The sequence below is a fragment of the Battus philenor genome, unplaced genomic scaffold (genome assembly GCF_028537555.1).
Source record: "Battus philenor isolate CCGP_79_NKW_IND1 unplaced genomic scaffold, ilBatPhil1.0.hap1 SCAF_19, whole genome shotgun sequence".
NCBI lineage: Eukaryota > Metazoa > Arthropoda > Insecta > Lepidoptera > Papilionidae > Battus > Battus philenor.
This window is the reverse complement of record NW_027181681.1, coordinates 7,633,065-7,654,543: the sequence shown is the minus strand read 5'-3', so window position 1 is coordinate 7,654,543 and position 21,479 is coordinate 7,633,065. Positions and strand designations below refer to the sequence as shown.

Sequence of the window (21,479 nt, the reverse complement as noted above, 5' to 3'; positions counted from 1 at the left end):
TAAATATGTAGGTCGCAAAATAATCTGTACAACTATTTCACATTCCTTAAGACGAAGCGTATTTCGACATATCCCGAGAAAGAATGAAACAGATAAAACCTATATTGCAAACTTACACATTATCACCTTCAGGCATCACTTACGCAAGATTCTAATCTTAAACCTGTCAACTCCATGATAGCTCAGCCTACGATCGAATTCTCCAATATTATCTCAAAATAAGAGTTACGCTATCTTTGACGAAATTGTGCCGTATCAAAATGTTTAGTCTATAAGCAGTAAGAAGTTCATGCAAGCGTGTGCGGTGAAACTGTGTAATTACGGTTCGGAGAACCCACAACGTTGCGAAGAGGTCAAAGATGGATCGACCAAGCACGAGTCAGCAATCAGTGGAGAAGGTGGAAATGTTTGAAGTCAGAGAACACGTACCTTACCAAGCGGAACTAACGCGAGCGCCAGCAGCGTATGACGAGGAAAGTGGTGAAATATATAGCTCTTCGTGGAATTCTGCGTGGAAAGCTATCTGTCAGTTGTTCAACCTACTTCACCATATGCAAATTGCGATAGTGGTATTTAGCATGTGGCGTTTTGCCTTGACTTCAGCGCCCAACGGATCCATCAGCAATCTACAATTGCATATTATTTTTGCCGGCACAGGTGTACGTATTACTTCATTAAGATAAATTAAACAATTATGAATGTGATGTATGAGTAATTCAAAAATATTTGCACTGCCTTATTCCTTTTTTTAGTATCAAGCTAGCGATGAATCATAGATAAGAAATTATTTTTCTTTAAGATAATTTGATATCAACTACTTAACATAAATTTCTTTTAACTGTATTATGTGGAAACTAATAAAATCTGTATAAACTACTTACTATCCCTCGCCTGCTTCTAATGGTTCACACTGTATGTTGTAAATATGATTTCATAACATCCATTCTAAATATTTTGTAACATTCCCAAATAATTATTCCGGCCAAGTTTTTATGAACTCTACCTTAACCACCCTTGCGGGTGTAATTTTGTAAAATCCGCTTAGCTGATTTCTACTCGACGTAAGAAATATTCTTACCAGATATTAAATCTCTAAGCCTTACGATAGTCATCGTGAGATATAGTGATGAGTCAGTAAAAATGTGAAGCTTTAACATATATACACAGACAAAAAAAAGTGTTTTTGTCTTAAATGATGTCTTTTAATTTGAGAACTTTATATAAATTAATAAATTACAGTATCAATTATTTTTGGTGGAAGCAGTACTAACCCTGCATCGGCACAACGCGTGGTCAGGTCTTTTGTCCAAAGATAGCAAACGAATCGTCCATGGATGTCTTCAACTGATCGGATCCGTATTCGTTATAGCGGGAACGTTCCTTGGCTTAGCTGAAGTCAATATGCAAATAAACACGCCTCATGGAATCTGCGGTAAGGCAATATAATTTTTATACCAACTCTTTCGTTTAGTTTAAAACAAAAGGAAATTTGTAAACATGCTACATGGCAAAATCCGAGAATGTAGTTGCTGCTTTTGTATATAACTGTAGAAGATATTACGGCCGTATTTTAATACAAAACACTTTTAGGGTTCCGCTTTATGCAGAGATGTTGTAAAAGCACAGAAGTTTTACAGTACATGAATTAAAATTCCAGTACTGTTATCACGAATTGCCCAACGCCCAATAAATTACTTCACGGATGACTAGACAACTCAATTTTCAAACCTTCGTAACCCCTTTCATCTTCTTATCTACAAAAAAAATTGAAAATCAGAAAACGGTAAACAGCGAAAGAGAGAAAGAAAGTAAAATTGTGAACGAAATATTAGAATAAATAAAATTAAATATGATACCAACTGTGTTAATCTACTAATTTAATGAGTAAAAATGGTTTAAACACTAAATAAATTGTGGTTAAAATAAAAGATAAGGAACCCAATACCTGTGACATTTGAGAAGTGAGATGAATGAAAATGAAAGGTCACGAAAAGGTGGAAACTAAAAATGGATGAGTATGTAAGATCATTAGAAGTATGTTAGAAGACCGAACTAATGTTGAGAAGACTGAAAGACGAGTAAAGAAATAAAAAGAAGGATGTGAAATAATTAATTTAAAATTGTAATTTTCCTGTCCTTTAACGAGATAGGAGAGAACGAAAGCCCTACTATATATATAGAGCTACTATATAAATAATAGTGTTTACTACTATAGAATACATTTTTATTTCGAAAAAAATTCGAAATTTCTGATTTGATAAATTATAAAATTCAATGTCCAATTACGTATGCATATCGGCTATTATGAAATGTACAGAAAAACACCATCTTGATGTTTTGATACTTGTATTGATCATTTTATTATTCTAGATTTTTTGAATCCCAGCATTAAGAACAGACCTCTATAATTTATTACCAAAAAAATATGCTACAGAATACATCCGATCATTCGATGTCTAATTATAAGTTACGATTGAAATAAGTATTGAATGATATATGTTATAGGTAGTCTAAGGAGATACAAATACATAAAAATCAGTATAAACACGCTGATTTAAAGAATTTTCACATCGTTTTGTTACTTATTACTAGGTAATTTTATAAAATGTTGAATGTTTTGCCTTGAATAAAATGTAATTAAATATTATTTTCAGGTGTAATTGCGTTAGTATTCTCCTTAATAAGCTTTATTACCGGAATCATAGCTCTCTTCTCTTCTAAAGTACGTTTATTAATTAAAAACGGACCAATGAAGATACTGCACATCGCTGTTGGACTGTTCGCGATATCAATGGGGCTTATCACGATGGTTATTGGATTCAACATGGACTATTTTAGCGCAACCGAAGGCGGATTAGCAACAGCGCTCATGGTTTTCGTCGTAATGATACTGTTATACGTGATTGTACAACCTATTGTTGACTTAATCTCTACCACACGGAATGTTATGTGACTACTATACATTGAGGACTCAACTGATGGGCACAGCAATGCTTAATTTTTTAAATATATCTGTATTTCTTATTAATATACAGATTGATTGGCGATAAATGTAAAAGCTTCAACGGGGTTTATTTGCTGACTATTTAACTATTGTAAACTCAATGCAAAAATACAAAGGTTTCAGAAATAATAATTTATTACCATATTATCATTACATTAATGATAATTTAGTAAGAAACATATTAAATTTATTATCGTTCTCTATATTTCTCTGCAGTCTTTGTACTATCAGAAGCTATAAAGATTTTATTGCTTCATAGCTTTTGCTGGCAAGTGAGCTACATATTTACCCTTTTAAATCTTTTACATATATAACTAATCAGCCTGTTTAACAGATTTTCAATTTATAGTTAATATATACATTCAGACGCGTTTAAATGTATTGTTAAAACACTATTTTATGTGTGAAGGTAAATGGATACAAAAATTTTTATACGTAATTCTTTATTACGATAATCATAAAAATTTTACCTAATGTCTGTACGTATTAAGGTACACTTGTGTGGTTAGATCGACAACTGGTGGATTTTATTTGTACTGCATGAAACGTTTTTATTGTGATTGTTACTGATATTGTTATTATGTCATAATAATATTAAGTTAATTAAGTGACCTAGTACGTGAAAGTGAATGATTTTAATAAATGTACATTTTTATAACTTTACCGCTACTTACTATATAAAATAAAAATAATTAAAATAAAATTCTCGTATATTACTACACAAAATTAATGCATTTTATACATACACACACATGTATAATTTAATTGACAATATTATTAAGACTGTTGTTCATATACTGCATAAGCCTTTTTTAATTTTTAAAATTCGTACAGACAAGTAAGTCACTAACATGAACTTTGACTTGAATTGATACATAATAAAAATGAAAGTTTGTGTGTTCATTTGATGTAAATTTAAAAGAACAAACATTACATTTGCATATTTAAATAAAATTTTCTTTAAGATATCATACCATAATTGGAGTAACATTTGCCATTCAATAATTAACGGCAACTTAAGTTATGGCTAAGTGTTGTTTAGTTGTCGACAATCCTGAATAACCGTAACAATACATATGTAATTGAAAGTATAAACAAATTCATATGGAAATATTGTTAAACGTTGCTTACGATATGAAAAAAAGAAAAAATTCATTCGTTCCATAGGCAACGCCTATCAAACATTTTAGACGAAAACCCTTACAGATAATGACAAACTTTTCTATTCAATAAATTAATGGTAAAATAATGGCAAATTAAATTTTGTTGAAAAATTAAACATGAAATCCTTTTCTATTAAAGCCAATTAATATTATTCTTAAAATACTTACAAATAAATAAAAAAAAACCAGGAACTTTTAAATCTTATTGTTTCTTCTAAAAAAATTAAACAAAAACTTAACGTTTTGAGTTTCTCTATTAACATATAATCATTTTCATTATACAATGTTAAGAAATCGTCTAAACTTAAATTTTTTATCTGTTTATAGTACAATGAGATTTATTGGTAACAACTGATTTTTCAGCCAACTCCAAAAATATATAATAATATTGGTATATTAAAAAAAAACTTATTCCATTTAACGCAGTTTTTATGTATTAGAAAAACCAAAGTAATTTTTTTCTTTACCGATTTTGATTAAAGCAAATTAACTTTCATTAGCCCTAAAAAATTATGAATAATACACTTTTTACTGAACAAACTCTCAAAACAAATTGATTAAAAATAGGCCAAAACTTCTCTCTATTATAATGACTACTTTAAAAAAAAACAACTTTCAGAAGCAAAAGTATGCTGTCATTGTAGATATTCTGAATTTGCTGTCAACATTGTCATCCGGCAAAGCTGTTTAAGTTGTAAAATTCATAAATAGCGTTAGTTGCTCATTTTTTTCAATTATTGTTTGGTTCAAATATGGTAAGATAATAATCGTTAGTAAAGTTTCTTACGAGGATTATTTTAATTGAATGAAATAAGGTTAGCTTCATCTTGCTTGGTCATTCTGGTCTAATACAAAACTTTTTGTTTTTTTCAGGCTCGTCGCTATGATACCCGCACAACTATATTTTCACCCGAAGGTGATTATTATTAAATAGTTAAGTACTCAATATCATTATCTTCATTAATTGTTTTTTTGTAATTTCCTCAGGGCGTTTGTATCAAGTTGAATATGCAATGGAAGCTATCAGTCATGCTGGGACGTCCCTCGGTATTTTAGCGACTGATGGCATATTGTTAGCTGCTGAACGCCGAAACACTAATAAACTGCTCGATGAAGTATTCTTCTCTGAAAAAATATATAAATTAAATGAGGATATGGTTTGTTCTGTTGCGGGCATCACGTCGGATGCTAATGTCCTCACTAATGAGTTGCGTCTCATTGCTCAAAGGTACCTTCTGCAGTATGGAGAGTCAATTCCATGTGAACAACTTGTCTCTTGGCTCTGTGATGTGAAGCAAGCATACACTCAGTATGGAGGTATATTTCATTAATAATCATTGTTTTTTTTTACTCAAAAACCTTTCTTGATGTAGATCAATAATTTGCCTTAATAATTTTTGCATAAATATTGAATTTAAAAGTGCATAAATTTTAAATTAGCTAAAACATTACAAGTAATATGAGGCACTTTTTAAAAGATACTTTAAAGGTTTCTTTTTAAATTATCAAACTATAATTATTTTACATTTAATAAAAAATTATTACTGTATGAATCCTTCCTTGCCAACCATGTGAGTATTAACTATCACTAGTTATTGGTGCTTATTTTGGTCTTTATGCTTTTAGGTAAACGACCATTTGGTGTATCAATATTATACATGGGCTGGGATAAACACTATGGCTACCAGTTGTATCAATCAGATCCCAGTGGCAATTATGGTGGGTGGAAAGCCACATGTATTGGTAACAATAGTGCTGTAAGTATGATATAAGAAATATTCATTTATAATTTTCATTACAATTTATATTAAATTAACAGATGTGACTTTCAACTATCACCCAACTAACTAACACAAAACATATTAACAAAACACCAGATCTCAAAAATATGTAATGAAAAATGTAACTAAAAATTCTTTATCTTGTAAAGGCAACAACTAGAAAAATTTTAACATCTTGAATTGAATGGGAATTATAATCAATATATATAGTAGTCCCAAAGTTAAATAGTGTACAGTTATTAATAGCAACCATAGATTTGCTGTAGATTATTAAGACCACAGCAAACTTTATTGTTACTAGTAATCTGGACCAATATGATTTTAAAACTAACAATTAAGAATACATTCATGCCTCCAAAGCATTATAGATTAGTTACGTGAGTTATTAGAGACAATACAGATTTGGTAGTTTTTTAAGTACCACCAATATACATGTATACATTTTTGACAATAAATCAGATTGAAACTGTTTCTGCAACCAAACAGTAGTTCAAAACTTAATAAACCTAACCTAACATCAACTGCTTTCACATAAAAACATTAATATATGTATTTCAAATTCACTATATTAGTGTAAACTTTTGATGCTTTGTGCTCATACAAATTGCATTTTGGTATCTGTGCAGAACTGGTTTGTTATAATGTTTATCTCGTGATAAATCTCCCTGTTCCACAAAAAAAAAAATACTAGTAGAAATATGCCATCAGTGTTTGACAGTGCAGGCAAAAATCACAAGAAAAAAATTGTTTCATTTAGCAGTATCTATTAAGGCCAACTTTAAAAGATTGTGGAATCAGACTGCTAAGTAACAGGAGAGCCAATGTCAGATTTGTCTCACCACTATACAGAGTATCAGATAGTTTGGTGTGATGATGGAAAATAGTTCATTAATGTTAGTACAAAAAACAACAAACCGTACCTCCAATAAATGAAGTTTTCATCCATGTATACATCATGTAGATTATATAGTGCGATTTACGTTATATACATAAATGCAATTAATATTAATGAAATGTAATTTTTTTTTATTACAAACAAGCACTTTACTGTAGTTAATCAATGATAGTGAGCCCTTGGCTGGCAAATTTCATTGCTAATAACACATTATTATTTAATTTTGTTAACGAAAATTATTTATTATCACAAATTTTATACAGCAGTGATTTACTGTAGTTGAAAGTCAAGGAAGGCCTAGTATTCAACTAGTTTAAAACATAAAATCATGCACTTAGGCTTAAGCATGTTAACAGTTATATTGTATTATTACAATGTCCAAGAGAACCGAATACTTTACAAAAAAGTCACTATTTCTCAATTGACAGCCAAACCATTGATAATCTCTAAAGATGTGTATATGAAATTGACATATATTGGAGGTCTCCAACCTCTGGGCTACCTTTGACCTGTGGGTCATGTTACAACCTGTATTTGTTACTAATAAAAATGTAGGCAAAGTGAACAGCTTTATTGTGAAACAAAATATTGATTAATAAATTAAAATATTAAAAATAATCATGAACCACTTACACCTAGACATTTAGTTATTTTGTGACAAAACATTATTTACAAATTTTACTCTTATATATTGTAAGAGTCTTTCTGGAGCTACGATTTTAAAAAAAAAACTTATAAATGGGCTGAAAATTGTTGATAGTAAATAAAAATAAATCCTTAATTAATATTTATAATATTGTTCCATTTATGAAATTTTAATATTTTATTAAATTTTTTTATCCTTTTTGACTGAACTGTTTAATGGAAGTACTAAAAAGCTTACAATTTTTTATAACCTACTCAAAATTTTATTTAATCATTTACAGGCTGCAGTTTCAAGTCTTAAACAGGAATATAAAGAAAACGAAACAACTTTGGCTGAAGCTCAGGCATTAGCAATCAAAGTCTTGAGCAAAACTCTTGATATGACTAAACTTACACCAGAAAAAGGTAATTAGATATCATCATTAAGTAAAATACAAAAATACATGAAATGAAACAAATGCAGGTCACTGCCATCCTATCAGTTTTATTGGAAATATTTGGGGGTGGCCTGTCTCTGGTACATCCTATGAATGAAATGATGCATAAATGAAAATTTTTACATATCTTTTAAGATTCTACTATCTACATATCTGTATGTTATAATGATGCAATTAGACATAAAAGCAATTACTTCGTTTTAATGTTTACTATTTCAACATTTTTAGGATACTGTGAAATACTAAACAGTAAATCTATTCCATGTTATTCCCATCTCTCAATATCCCCTAGTGTGCTGGATTGGTTCCTGAGTTGTCTTCAAAGAAGTCTTTTGTTTAGATGATTGTTCATCAATTTGGTGCAATATCAATGCTGGTGTTCATTAATTCTTTCTCCCTTGTTTTTGATATTTATTAACCCCGTTACTATGAACTTTCATTATGCATATCATTTGTATTCTGATGACTTACAGCTTTACAGCCAAATTGACATAGAGTTTGTTGTCTCTGTGCAATTAATAGAATTAATTTATATCTAGCAAATTTATTTATACATAAAAGACTGTTACAACAAATTTAGTTTAAAAGTAAATCATGTCAATGTCAAAATGTCGGGCCATAATTGTAAGAAGCCCAAAAATTTTAAGTGAACTAAATGTAGCAAATTGTCCCTCTAACTAATGTTATGGATAAATCCAACAAGCGAATATTTAATTGACAAGAATCCTTGGCAATGATGTTGTTTGATTTTTTTTTTTGTTTCATTTAGGCTTTATCTGACAAAATGTAGATGTATAAATCTGTATTGTTAAACTTTATTTAAAGATTTGCTGTGGAGATTCTTCCTGCTTCTTCTTCACAACTATAACACCTTGGGTAGCAGAGTAGACTCAAAAATAAAATAGATTAAAAGAAATGTTGATAATCAATAAGAGTTCAGTTAAAAGTTCTAATGTTGAAAAAACTAACTTTACCTTATATCTAATCTTTAACCATTGACGGCGTCGATATTCCTCAGTGCCAGTGTTTTAAGGACCTGAGACTCCTAATAGACACCAACTTAAGCTAGCGTCTGCAGATGAATTACATTTCTCAAAAGGTGCTTTTAATTGTCTCTACGGCCAGAAGAATTTTCTTATATTCTAGACAAAGATGATGCTCATGCTACCCTTGATTCTCCCTGTCATTGATTATACTAATATGTGCCATTCTGAATTGTATCCAAATCTTCTCAATACACTAGACCATATATTGAATAAGTGCATTCAATTGGATTTAACCCACGGAAATACGACCATGTCTCTCTTTTATCTGAATTTCAAATTATTACCCATCGGCGAGCGGAGAAATTTGCCTGCCTTAACTACTCTCTTTTCTTTACTTACGTCTACAGCTTTTGTACTTATCGCCTTTTAATCTTTCATGTCTTTTGTACGCAGTATATATAAAACAAAAATGCTAAAGTGCCAGAATTATATATTACTTATATGTCGTTATCTTTAATTTTTGTTTCCACTAAGTAAAATTAAAGACGTTTTGTATGTGACATTATTAATATTTTTTTAATTTAATTACAGTTGAAATGGCTACTTTAACACGCAAGGATAACAAGACCATAATAAGAGTTTTAACAAGTTCAGAAGTGGAAAAACTCATTGCTAACTTTGAGAAGAGTGAAGCTGAAGCAGAAGCTGCTAAAAAACAACCTACGAAATCATAATATTTGTATCATATTTAAGTATGCTATTTCAAGCTAATAAAGATTTTCATGGTTCAATGATCTTATTCTAATTCTTATTATTTTATTGGGGCCTGCTTACAAGCTAATACCTTTTAAACAACATAATAAAGATTATAGACAAAATATATACAAACTACTTAAAAAATAATATCCAATAAACTAACCTAAACTAAACTACTTAAAAAGTAATTCCCTGTTTAAATAAAAACAGCTACAAATTCTGGTGGTAAAAAAGTAGTAGCAGTCTCCAGGGATATAGTTGAAAACAGTTTTTCACCCACTAAGTGATTCTTGTCGCTAAACCATTTCACACTACTGTGACACATTATTAGTACCTACTAAAGTAGTCTTCTTGAATATAAATATTTTATCATGTTTTGTTCTTAGTGTAGACATGTCCTGTTTTATTTTTCTGTTTTGTATGTATTTGTGTGTGATATAGTACTGTATAAATGTTAATCTTATTTAAAGTAAAAAGATAAATCAACTAAAGAAGCTGACACTAATATAAAGCAAATACAAAGGACCTGAACAAAGCATCTATCCTTAGCTTTTTAGCTTATCCGGGTTTTTTTTTCGAAACTTTATTCCAATTTAACTTATCAAATTAAATACACGACGAGTTAATTTTTAATACAATTGCACTAATAATATTGAAACAAAATGTGATTAATGTAGTTTGAAAACATAATTTAAATTACAATAATCTATCTAATTTCAAATAGAATTCTATACATAAATGGTAAGTAAAATACTCTGTAATATGTTACTTCAAGGTAAATAATTATGAATTTTTAAAATTAGGCAAAAAATTTATATCTTCAAATCGTTATTTTACATACTCTCAAATATACATAGTATGAATAAATATTTTAGGGTTGGCTTTTATTTTTTTGGCTACTTGTTTAATGAGATACATTTGATTGTATGTATGAATTACCTACTTTTAAAAACTATTCTATTAGTACTTCACCGTAGTGATTATACTACATATGTCGCTCAAAAACTTTTAAAGGGTAAAAATCACGATTTTACAAAAACAGGTTTAACTTTCATTGTAAGATGAATTAAGTTTAATTTTTTTTATTTAATAAAAAATGTGAATATATAATGTTCATATTAAGTAATGAAAAACTGTATATTTCATTTTAAAAAACTAGAAATTATTAAAGTTTTTCTGATTCATTTTGTTATTTTCACATATGATGGTTTTCCGTAGTATTATAAAATTGAAAAATAAATTAGAGATATCAAAATCGTGTTATACTTTACTTGCCAGACAATTTTACTGCCAGAAAATGCCCAGTTTATGTTATTGGTTAATGGTAAAGAGATAAGGAAGTGTTAACAAGCATTTTTCGTATTCAAAACACTAAAGTACATGTGTTCTTCTAATAATTTCTATTCAATCCGTAATTGAAATATAAGGAGGAAAGAGATCAAAATATCAATGTGACGGATTCGTTGGTAGATGTTGTCAGTAATGAAAGAAACCCAAATTTGCCAGATAATCAAATGACTACACATTTAATCTATTTTTAATCTGTTTTAATAAGAAATGATGCTTGCACCTTTCTAAATATTATCAAGTAAAATAATCTTTAAATTTGTCTGCAACTATTGAAACATATTAATATCATCTGTGCCTTTCCTTGTTGAAAAATATGAAAAGTTGATAGAGCCCTTTTTTAACTCTCTCCGGTGGATATCCGATAGGTTCTTGAAAAAGTATGTTATCGATATTACAGAAGATAAAACTTCTATCGAATTTGTTTAAGAAAGTGTCATCCATTATAAGTTAAACTGTAGAAGAGCCTTATTAATTAAATATTTTATTAAACTTCATTGGCACATTTTGAAGGTATCTTGTTCTTTACGTGTCAGAGTTTTTTTGTTTACTAATCGATAATTTAACTGATCGTATCAATTGCGTAAATTGAATTGAAAATATTTTATCGATTATAAGAAATTTATCCATACATAGACAAGGCTACTGATACTGGTAGGATTGTCATTGGTTTTATATTGATTACCTTTATTTATTAATGGTTTAAGACAGTTTTAGTTTGTAATTAAAAATTCTGAATGAAGATGGCAGTTGTAAAACCAAGAGTTATTTCTGGAACAGTACCTAAAAGAAGTAAAGAAGAAATGAATATACGTCTACTACTGAATAAATGCGAGATAATTGCCAAACAGGAACCTGTGGAGGGAAATTGGAGACTAAACCAATACGTGGAGGCTCTGGGTGAAATGATAACTAAATTAAAGTCTGGACCTTAGTAAGTGCTAACTTTAAAGACACTTAAACTAAGGATTTTTTTTATCTTGTCTGAAATACTTTATTAAAAGACGATCATTTTTTAAAGTGCTAATAACAGACGAGTAAATTGTTTGGCTTATGTTTGATTGCAGTAAATTATCAAAGGACGTAATTAATGAATATTCAAAGCGTGCAGCGTTTTTAAAGGGACTTATACAAACAGCAAATTTAAATAGTCCCATTGAAAAGGTACAATCTTAGCTTTTGTAGAAGTTAAAATTATTAATTTGATTTTAAGCATAATTAAACAATAAACAGTATTTTTAGTTGGAAATATGTTAATAAATAATAGTATATAAAAAGCGATGGAAAGACGGTGGCATATTTGCCGAAAATTGTAGTCTTGGCTTATGAAAACACTTGTTTTGAAAATTTTCCGTCATAAGAATGTTTGAAACAAACAGCTTATATGCTGGTACAGACTCTGAATTTAATTCCTTTTATTAATTTATCAGTTGGTTAGATAAAAGGCTTCTTTCTAATTTCTTAGCTTTTAAAATTCCTTTGCATAAATTTGCTCTCGAATTTCGGAGTTATCTGACAAAGACCTACAATGATATTGTAGTTAATAAAATAGTAATATAGATTGTAGTAAGTTAAAATAAAAGAATGTTATTATATGACCAGCCCAGTTTTTATGTGTAAATGCTTGTTTTGTATGTACATATTTAATATTTATACTAAATGTAATCATATGTTTTTATAAAGATTAAGTGCAATGTTTTTACAGTTGGAAGCTGTACAACTTTTGTCTCATGGACCTGCAACAATGACCGCAGATGCTGCTGCTCAAGAAATTCATCAAAAAACAGTTGCTAAATATGGAGTAGAATTGAGATCAGAACTATTTGGTCTAGGTTAGTAGCCTTAAGCTTTGATAATATGTTATAGGTAAATCTCTGCAAAAGCATTTCAAATTTTGTTGAACTGTTCCCTCAAAGATAATAATATTTTATAACGAATTTAATTGTTTTGTGTTTTAATTTTTTTTTCAAAATAGTCTTGTAAAAAATTTGAATTAAATATATTGTAATAACCTAATAATGGAGCTGGGGACCCTGAATTCTTTAAATAAGAACTTAATGTGTGTAAACTTAGTGTATCACTATTCAATAAAAATAGTATTTTGGTTTTAGATGATAGTGATGAATCCCTACGTAAAAGGAATATCATAAAAGCACCTAATTTCACTAGTAATAATGCAAGCCAAGAAGACATTGATTCTCTTCTTAAATATCACCAAAACATGCAAGAGAAAGTAGCGGAAAATATGGTCTTACTGACAAAAAGCTTAAAGGAACAGTCACAAATAGCTAGTACTATTATAAGAGGTGATACTGAGGTAAGTTTTAAAAAACATTATTAATGTTTCCATGATTTAACTAGTTCAAATCAGTCGGTTTACAATTCAGTTATCTCTTTCTTGAAAAAATGCACTGAAATATAATGTGCATTGTTCTTAAAAGTCTATTTAATAATAAATATGGTGGAATGCATAACCACAACATTGCTTCTTTTAGTTGAAGTTGATAATAATAGACAAAATATAATAGTCAGTTATTTATTAGTTATGAAGTTAATTAATTGGGTTTTGTTAATTATTACAATTATTCATCTCCAAATTATTTAATCATCTATTAAAGACTGAAAGAACTTATGCCTCAACAAACCAATATTAGAGGTATTGTACCTCTGCTGCCCAAAAGAGTTAAAAAGTAGGTATAAATGATATTTGCATGGAACAATTTTTTCTCAGATTTTAAAAAACAGCTTATTTAAATATAACAGATATAATAAAGTTACAATTATTCCAAAAGCCTTGATGTCAATTTTTTTTTCAAAAGCTACAGTTCTATTTTTGCAATAAATCATTCAATTTCTCTGATATTTATAAGTTATATTTTGAAAAATATATTATGAAGGCTTCTATGGAATTATTTATATGCCTCGCTTGCCTGTTTGCTAAATCTTTAACAAAAATTCTGTCCATATTAAAGCAACAACTTTCAGGTACTAATCGGTAATCATATAAAATGTGGTTTGTTTTTTCACAGGCTTTGAAGAAATCCTCGGATCTCACAGACAGAAATACAATGTCATTAAAAGTGGAATCTGAACGGCTTCAGGAACACAGCCGCAGTGCATGGAAGTGCTGGTTATGGATTATGCTGGCGGCTGTTATGGTTATTTTCATAAGTATGTTATTAATCTCTATTTGTCTGTTTCTCTGTGATAACAAAATAGTAATACTACATTGTCCAAGTTACATTTGTTTTTTTTGATTGATGTTTCAGAATCAATAATAATTTTTTTTAAAATACTTTTTTTCTTACAGATATGGTTCTATTCATGAAGGTTATGAAGAAAAGAAAATATGAGGCATAATTCATATAGGCTTTATTAAATTATAATGTAGTCCTATATATAAATATATAAGTAAGAAAGGCTATGTATATGATATTATTTAACTTGATATTGAATAAAATATATTCAAGATCACTTTTCTATTGTATTAGTGACAAGATGAGTTACTAGTTTGAAAAAATGCACATGTATGGGCAACATTACATTCCACTTTGATAGATCAGTGACATTTATTTATGGTAATAATATATTATAGATGTTGATACTTAATGGGAAGGTTTGCTTACCATATGTCATCTTAAAAAAGGTTGCTATAATTATACTACCTCTGATCTTTAATAACAGGGCCTAGAGCAAGGCATACTCTCTTTTAAAGCAACCTGTGGCGATCTGATCATTGGTTTTTCTTTAGAAGATGTTTTTTCCCGCGGTTACTGCATTTGTTGGAAGAATTCAATAAGAAATGGAAGGTACAAGTTCACTGAAGAAGGAATGTCAAAATATTGTTTGAATGGAGTTGAAACTATTCTGTAATTCATATAGCAGATGTATTTTCGTATTAAATATAGAAAAAATGAAATAATATTTGTGAAATAAAATACATTCAATTCAGTGTAACGTTTTTTTAAGTTCTATTTCTGTAGTAAAAGTCCCGTCATTTATGAAAATGACTTGATAAAGTGATACATTTGCACATATACATATGTATAATGGATGTGAGGGTAAATATAAATCATATTAATTTTGTAGTTGTAGACAGGATTGCTCCAAATGTTATGCTTTTATTTGTCTAAGTTATATGGCTACACACCTGCGGGAATTTGATGGAATGTTCCCACAGTCGTGCAAGGTATAGTCCTGAACTTCAGCCAATGCTCGAAGTGGACGTCAGGTAACAAGGCGACTATTTTCACTACAGCCGGGACTAGCGGATTAGCAAACAGCCTATAAAAATAAAGGTTTAAGTTGCAGCTACATAACCTTGATTTTTTCTAACCGTATGGACAATGATTTAGTTTTTTTTTTTTTAAAGGATTCAATGTGAAAAAAATACCGATTACCGATGAAAATATACTATACAATAATGAGTATATTTAGTATAAGATAGCACAAATTTCGTAAAAAATATATATCATAAATATTGTTATTGGATTGAAATGAAACCAGTTTGAGATCTGACTTAAGAGATATTTTTATATATCCTCTACTTATACAGAAGTATAGATTTTTCTACATGTAATCGATTGTTGCCAAATATAAATTTTGTTTATACATTAACTAAAATGAATAGACCATTGATATTTTTTTCCAATAATTAATTGTACCCAATCCACCTACTTACCCCAAGATACTGCAGTAAATGTATTCTGAACAATTGAAAAAGGTTGTTTTAATTAAAAATAATAACAAAAGCAACGTTACATAAGTATATACTTTTAAGCGTGTTTTATATAACATATGCAACACCTCATCCAAAAAATATATTTAATAGACGATAATTTAGAAATAATATTATACTCTGTGCGTGATTTTATTGGACCGTCGAACTAGTTTTTTTTACAAAGCAGTAACATTAAATTTATTTTTAATAAGTTACAACATTAACAGGCTACTGGCAAGTAGCTAAAGAAATTTTAAAATAAAAAATATATTTTCCTCTTACACCGTTTTTGAACTAGTACAGTTAGTATAACTAACTACACAAATAAAACAAGTTTATTCCTACTATTATTAGTTTAAATATTTATCAATTCCATGATCAAAAAAATAATAGCGGTAAAAAACTAGTTTTTGAAACATCGAATACGTTTTCCTGGTAAAGTCTAGATTGCCGTTTTTTTCGGCGTTTCGGTTAGACATCGCCACTTGTCAGATAGTCATTATTGCAATGTGTGTTTTTTTAAAACAGGCATCTACTAATATTGTTTTAACAATAAGGATGCCAAAAAAATTATGCGTTTGACCCAAAAGTAACTATCTTATTATTGCCCATACACATAATGATTTTATCAAAAATCAAGATTTCACATATTTTTTTGATTTAGTCTCACTACATAATTAATTTCATTTTTAACATTAATAAACTCTGCATTAAGCAAAAAATGTAGTACAATAAACATCTTATTTCCTATATTGTTCTATTTATTTGTTCATCATTAAACGTGCGTGTTAGAATTCAGAGTCGGTAAAATTTACTTGCAATTGTTGTGAAATGTCTTCAAAACAGTTATTAATTTCTTTTATGCACTTGTGTAAACAAAATTTATGCAAAGTAGTCGGCGGACATTTTAAAAAAAATTAACAGTAAAAATGGTAAGCAGTAAAACCAGCATGTTAATTGTTTTTACTTCTCATCTTAACATATTCAAAAACTTTCTTCCACGGCATGTTATGTACGGTACTATTTTAGACATAGAAATATATTTAATTTACATTAGTTGAAAGTGTACTTATTTTAAATATACGTCTAATATACATTGTTAAATAGGGATATTTAAATATGTTGTCATATAACCTAAAGTTGTTTAAGCAATCTTACGTTTATTCAATGATTGTGCATGTACTATACGCACATATGCTGACTTGTTTTATTTAGCACTAATAAACTCTGAAGAATATTTGCGAATTTAATTCGCAGTTGCAAAAAGCCATAATAGGTTTAAAGCTTTTTAATAACATAAACATTGCTGTCATCTACTTTTTATCGTATACGTCAGTCAATTCGAACTTCCAAATTTTGTTCGGTCCAATCTCCGTGACGTATAAATGTGATCCATTTCTTGTAACCGCCAAGGAATGGGGATTCGTAAAACCCTGCAAAATAATTGTTTTTATTACTTTATTCTTTTATATTAAATATAATGGATCTATATAATAAGTGGGCAAACTTTACGTTTGCGCTCGTTACTTTGTTATATGACATGAAATGTCTTATTATTCCAATATTTTTTCGTGAAATAACAACTTCAAATATTAGTCTATTTTTTTACATATGTGTATATATTTTAAGTATATAAATGTGTATACACCATGTGTATGATATTTTATACTCTGTATTATCCTCTTTTTTGTTATGTACACCCTAAGCTGCCTTCTGGTATTTTTACCATTTCTATTCAAAGGTTTTCTTGCAGAGATTGTCATGAGCGATAAAATCGGCTTTTGTACCATCGCTGCATAAATCGCGTAAATTTCATTTGTACTTGTTATTTGTAATTTTTGTTACTTTTCAATTTGTACTTGTGTTTTTATTATATAAATATAAGTAAACAAAAAAAAATCTTCAAACGATCACCTTTTGTGATCTCTTACTATTGAATTATTTTGTTACCGATATCCCGTCGGGTAGATGTGTATATTCTCATTGCCAATTAAGAAGGAGAAGTTAATTAGCTTTTTACAAAAGTATAAGTCTCATCAAAAACTTACTGTAACAGGCTCCCATGTATCCAATATATTACCATAGACTGCGTTCACTGTAAAACCTCGAACTGCAATATTCTGTGACGTCGGTCCGTTAACAGCGTAAATAATATCTCCATGAGACGTGACGGCGAAGACTCTTCCTAACGTAGGATCTTCAATAATTGTAGCTGGTTCCATAATATCTACGTAGCTTTTCAGTCCAGCTTTTGGGCATACAATTCTCATGTTTTCTCTATCAGCAACGCATACCACATCCAATTGTTCCAACAATGTAACGCTATGCGGAAGGTTCAGCGTTAATGTGTCGGAAAATGCGGGTATAGTTAAAAGTAAAGTGCCGGCCGCGTTAAATTTTAATATCTGGTTGTTGCAATAGCCGTCTGCAACGAATATTTCACCTGTCGTAGCTATCGCTACAGAGGTTGGCATGCAAAGCAACACGCGCCGTCTGTACGGGTAGCCCGCAGTAAAAGCTTCGCCAATTGTCAAGCTAGGATACTTGTGATTACTCGGAATATACTGAAATGTGAAAAAAAGATATATTGGTTACCAGTCAATGAATTCAGATTAAAAATTAAATGTTTGTAATTATTTGTACAAACTGCCTATTAATGAATTTAATTAACAAATCCTTCACAGGTCAGTGTACATGCATATATAATAAAGTTCCACATGATATCTAAGACCTTTTTCTTAGTTTTAAACCTAGAATTACAAGAATGTTATTAATTATATATAATTATGGCATTCAAACGTTTTTAGTTGATCGAAATGTGTGTTATTTACAATATAATGTAATGTATACATCAGACAATGTTAAATTTCATTTTAAAAGAGCAACTGTTGAGTGTTTGCCTGTTTTTCTCAGCAGATCAGTATTCCAAGCCGGTGGTAGCTTAGCTGCCTACACTGGCCTTTTATAATGTTAAAATTGTTGACAATTCAAAGGAGCATAAAAATGCCTACTTAAATTATGCCTATATGATATTACTTTTGCAGCCAAATGAACATTCATATTTTTTCGCCCGATTGCTTTCCCGCGAGTACCAACTGACGCCAAAACAATCATCTTTTTGACAGGTATAAATAGCCATGTAATTTTAACAAACACATGTTTTGCTCGCCTGTTTCCGCGGGCTCGATTTCGATGAAGCTGCATAAAGCCAAAGCTGGCTTGTAGCATAACTTCGTTTGAACAACATTTATACAAACACACACAAGAACACAACAGCCATTTGATTTACTTCGTACAACTATCTTTTATTTAAATTAAGATCGATAACCTCTTTACTTCTAAAGTTCTTTACTTCTGAGCTACTATTCACCTTGATTAATACAACTCTAATAAAAAAACTAAGATCTCTACATTTTATTAGACTAATAAACTACATTATTCGAATTTCGTTTTTATTGGATGATATAGGTTCTTCTCTTAATATGCTCCATTCCGGAATTTCACCTTAAAAGGGCGGGATAAAGGAAGTCAAAAATTGGGGTTAAATTTTAATAAAAAGTTGTTGATTAGCAACGAATGTTTATCGAGGTAAAGGTTATATAATGAGGTTTAGGTCGTATATGTCTCTAGGTTAAGAAGAGTTAAACGGTTTCCCTTATTAGATCCGTACAGGTTGTACTTTTTGTGTAATATTACATACCATTTTTTTTGTCTCTGAGAAAGATAATATAAAATAATAAAGAATAATACCAACCTTGAATACCTGGTGTTTTGCAACGTCAGTAACCCATACATTGTCGTGATGGTCTACAGTTAACCCATGAGGCATATAAAACGCATATGCTCCCCAGCTATGTAATACCGAACCTGTATGTGGGTCCAGTACCAGTATCGTGTCTTCTATAATCGGACCTTTGTCCAGATTTTGATAAACGTTTGACTCGTTAAATGTACTAAAATAATTTTGAAAGTTAAACGATTAAATTTCATAAAACCTGTCTAGGAACATTAAGCATACCTTTCATCCCACACTCTCTCGGCCCTATGGAAAATAACAGGTTGTCCTAATGAGTTTATAGATACTGCAGTAATTTGTCCCACGTTCAGTGATTGTTGAGGCCATTCTTTTACTTCTTGTGGCCGTAGAACGATTTCATCTTTAGGCTGAAATATGATAGGGAATGTTGATGTAAAATGCTTATTAAATGCGTAACGAAAAATATTTCTTATATTTATTGGATTATGATAACATACTTACAATATGCGTATCCAGATTTTTCAACGCATCCTCGCCATTACCGTAACTAATGTAATCTATGTTATCTCTCACCGTCTCCGGTTCACAGTAAACGTTAATGATATGAAAAATTAACAAAAATATTTGCAACATTTTGTTAAACATTTGTTGTGATTAAGTTCTTGTCGGATATATCTTTTCGTTCGCACTGGTGCTGTATTGATTGTCGGCACTTTGTCCGGCTACTGCGCATGCGTTATTCAGTTTTGCTTCTATTATAAAAAAACTAACTACACAAAGAACATTTTTTCAAGGTTAAATTTTGTTGGGTTGTTAAAATGAAAATTCAATTACATTTTACACATTTTAATTTAAAGTATCGGCAAAATACAGTTAAATCAATCACTAGACTTAAAATTCATAATATTTTACAGTAGAAGATAAACGTTAAAAATAGCGAAGTTAACTGCTTCAATAACATTGAATTAAATTACATGAAATACTATGAGAAATTCTAGTCGGAGTCTCTTTTTAACCTTTATTAAAACTTGGCACGTTGAATTTTCTGTTATAACAATGGTTTAACATGAAAATTAATAAAAAAAAATTGTATGTATGTTTAAGTTAATAAGTTATAAGCTCTAAGTTATGAAAAGATAATTAAATATTTATTAATTACACAATAAAAAAATCGTTTTAAAATGTCACAATGTTACTTTAATGTAACAATTGTCCTCCGTAATTACTGACCGCGCCATTGTGAATTAGGTTGGTCCCAAATATATCCGGTCTCTGTCATTGAACAAACTGCGTTGTAATACTTGCCGGGACTTCGGCAGTAAGACCAGGAGGGACATTTACATCTGAACAGTGTTTGGAATTCTTCCTTGCAGACTTCATTCCACCAGCAGGTTCTCTGCAAAATTAAATATATAAAATTGTTTCATCACTATAAACGTGTAGAAGTAATACTCTATAAATCGACCAATCAATTTTATATTAAAGTAATAGACATAATAAATTAAATATTTAATTTTAATCGTTAAATTTATTTACGTTTCCTTTATTTTTTTTCACATTTGTCATCACGTAATCACTTTCTTTAACTAATTTTTTTAGTTTAAATCATTGTAATTTTTATAATGCAAAAAATTATATCCTTTTAAGGTTATTAAAGACGGTAAAAAAGTGTTTAGGAATTAAAATTTGCATTAAACATTACTTTTGAGTGTAAAAAATGAATAACTCACCTCAGTAATATATCCTCGAACAGATTGATCTGAATAGCTACGTTTCGCTATAGTGGCCGACTCTAGCGTTACGTTCATCATAAATAAATACGCAACCATCACATGTTGCGGCTGAAATAACGCACGTTTTTCACAAACTACTTCTTTACAATATCACTTAATGGTATTCATATAAGTATCACAATAACTTACCTGAATCATATCAATGGTTTAGTCTTAAAATAGAAAATAGTTGTCAAATTGCGGAAGCTTTCTAGT

At 29.7% G+C, this 21,479-nt stretch overlaps 4 protein-coding genes across 5 annotated transcripts; 3 read left to right on the top strand and 1 right to left on the bottom strand.

Annotated features, from left to right (window-relative positions):
* The first annotated feature begins 287 nt into the window (after positions 1-287).
* On the top strand, positions 288-3,102 carry LOC137921749 (uncharacterized). The gene is made up of 3 exons (XM_068764567.1): positions 288-659; positions 1,240-1,432; positions 2,655-3,102. The coding sequence occupies exons 1-3, from the start codon at positions 360-362 to the stop codon at positions 2,951-2,953; spliced, it is 792 nt and encodes a 263-aa protein (XP_068620668.1). The 5' UTR covers positions 288-359; the 3' UTR covers positions 2,954-3,102.
* Positions 3,103-4,816: 1,714 nt separating this feature from the next.
* Prosalpha3 (proteasome alpha3 subunit) lies at positions 4,817-9,710 on the top strand. The gene is made up of 6 exons (XM_068764220.1): positions 4,817-4,922; positions 5,041-5,083; positions 5,155-5,484; positions 5,794-5,924; positions 7,770-7,893; positions 9,503-9,710. Exons 1-6 carry the CDS (start codon positions 4,920-4,922, stop codon positions 9,643-9,645), a joined length of 774 nt encoding a protein of 257 aa, XP_068620321.1. The 5' UTR covers positions 4,817-4,919; the 3' UTR covers positions 9,646-9,710.
* A 1,887-nt stretch (positions 9,711-11,597) lies between these two features.
* Use1 (Vesicle transport protein Use1) lies at positions 11,598-14,945 on the top strand. Of its 2 annotated transcripts, XM_068764253.1 has the most exons (7): positions 11,598-11,668; positions 11,758-11,948; positions 12,082-12,178; positions 12,720-12,846; positions 13,126-13,331; positions 14,044-14,185; positions 14,325-14,945. In XM_068764253.1, exons 2-7 carry the CDS (start codon positions 11,758-11,760, stop codon positions 14,372-14,374), a joined length of 813 nt encoding a protein of 270 aa, XP_068620354.1. In that variant the 5' UTR covers positions 11,598-11,668; the 3' UTR covers positions 14,375-14,945. The 2 variants fall into 2 exon arrangements, with proteins under 2 accessions (XP_068620354.1, XP_068620353.1); XM_068764252.1 differs by lacking the exon at positions 11,598-11,668 and having other exon boundaries at positions 11,685-11,948.
* A 2,009-nt stretch (positions 14,946-16,954) lies between these two features.
* LOC137921647 (peptidyl-alpha-hydroxyglycine alpha-amidating lyase 2-like) lies at positions 16,955-20,136 on the bottom strand. Its single transcript, XM_068764450.1, has 5 exons — positions 19,993-20,136; positions 19,753-19,898; positions 19,489-19,687; positions 17,783-18,298; positions 16,955-17,167 (listed from the first exon to the last, which is right to left on the bottom strand). Exons 1-5 carry the CDS (start codon positions 20,134-20,136, stop codon positions 17,048-17,050), a joined length of 1,125 nt encoding a protein of 374 aa, XP_068620551.1. The 3' UTR covers positions 16,955-17,047.
* Positions 20,137-21,479: the final 1,343 nt, after the last annotated feature.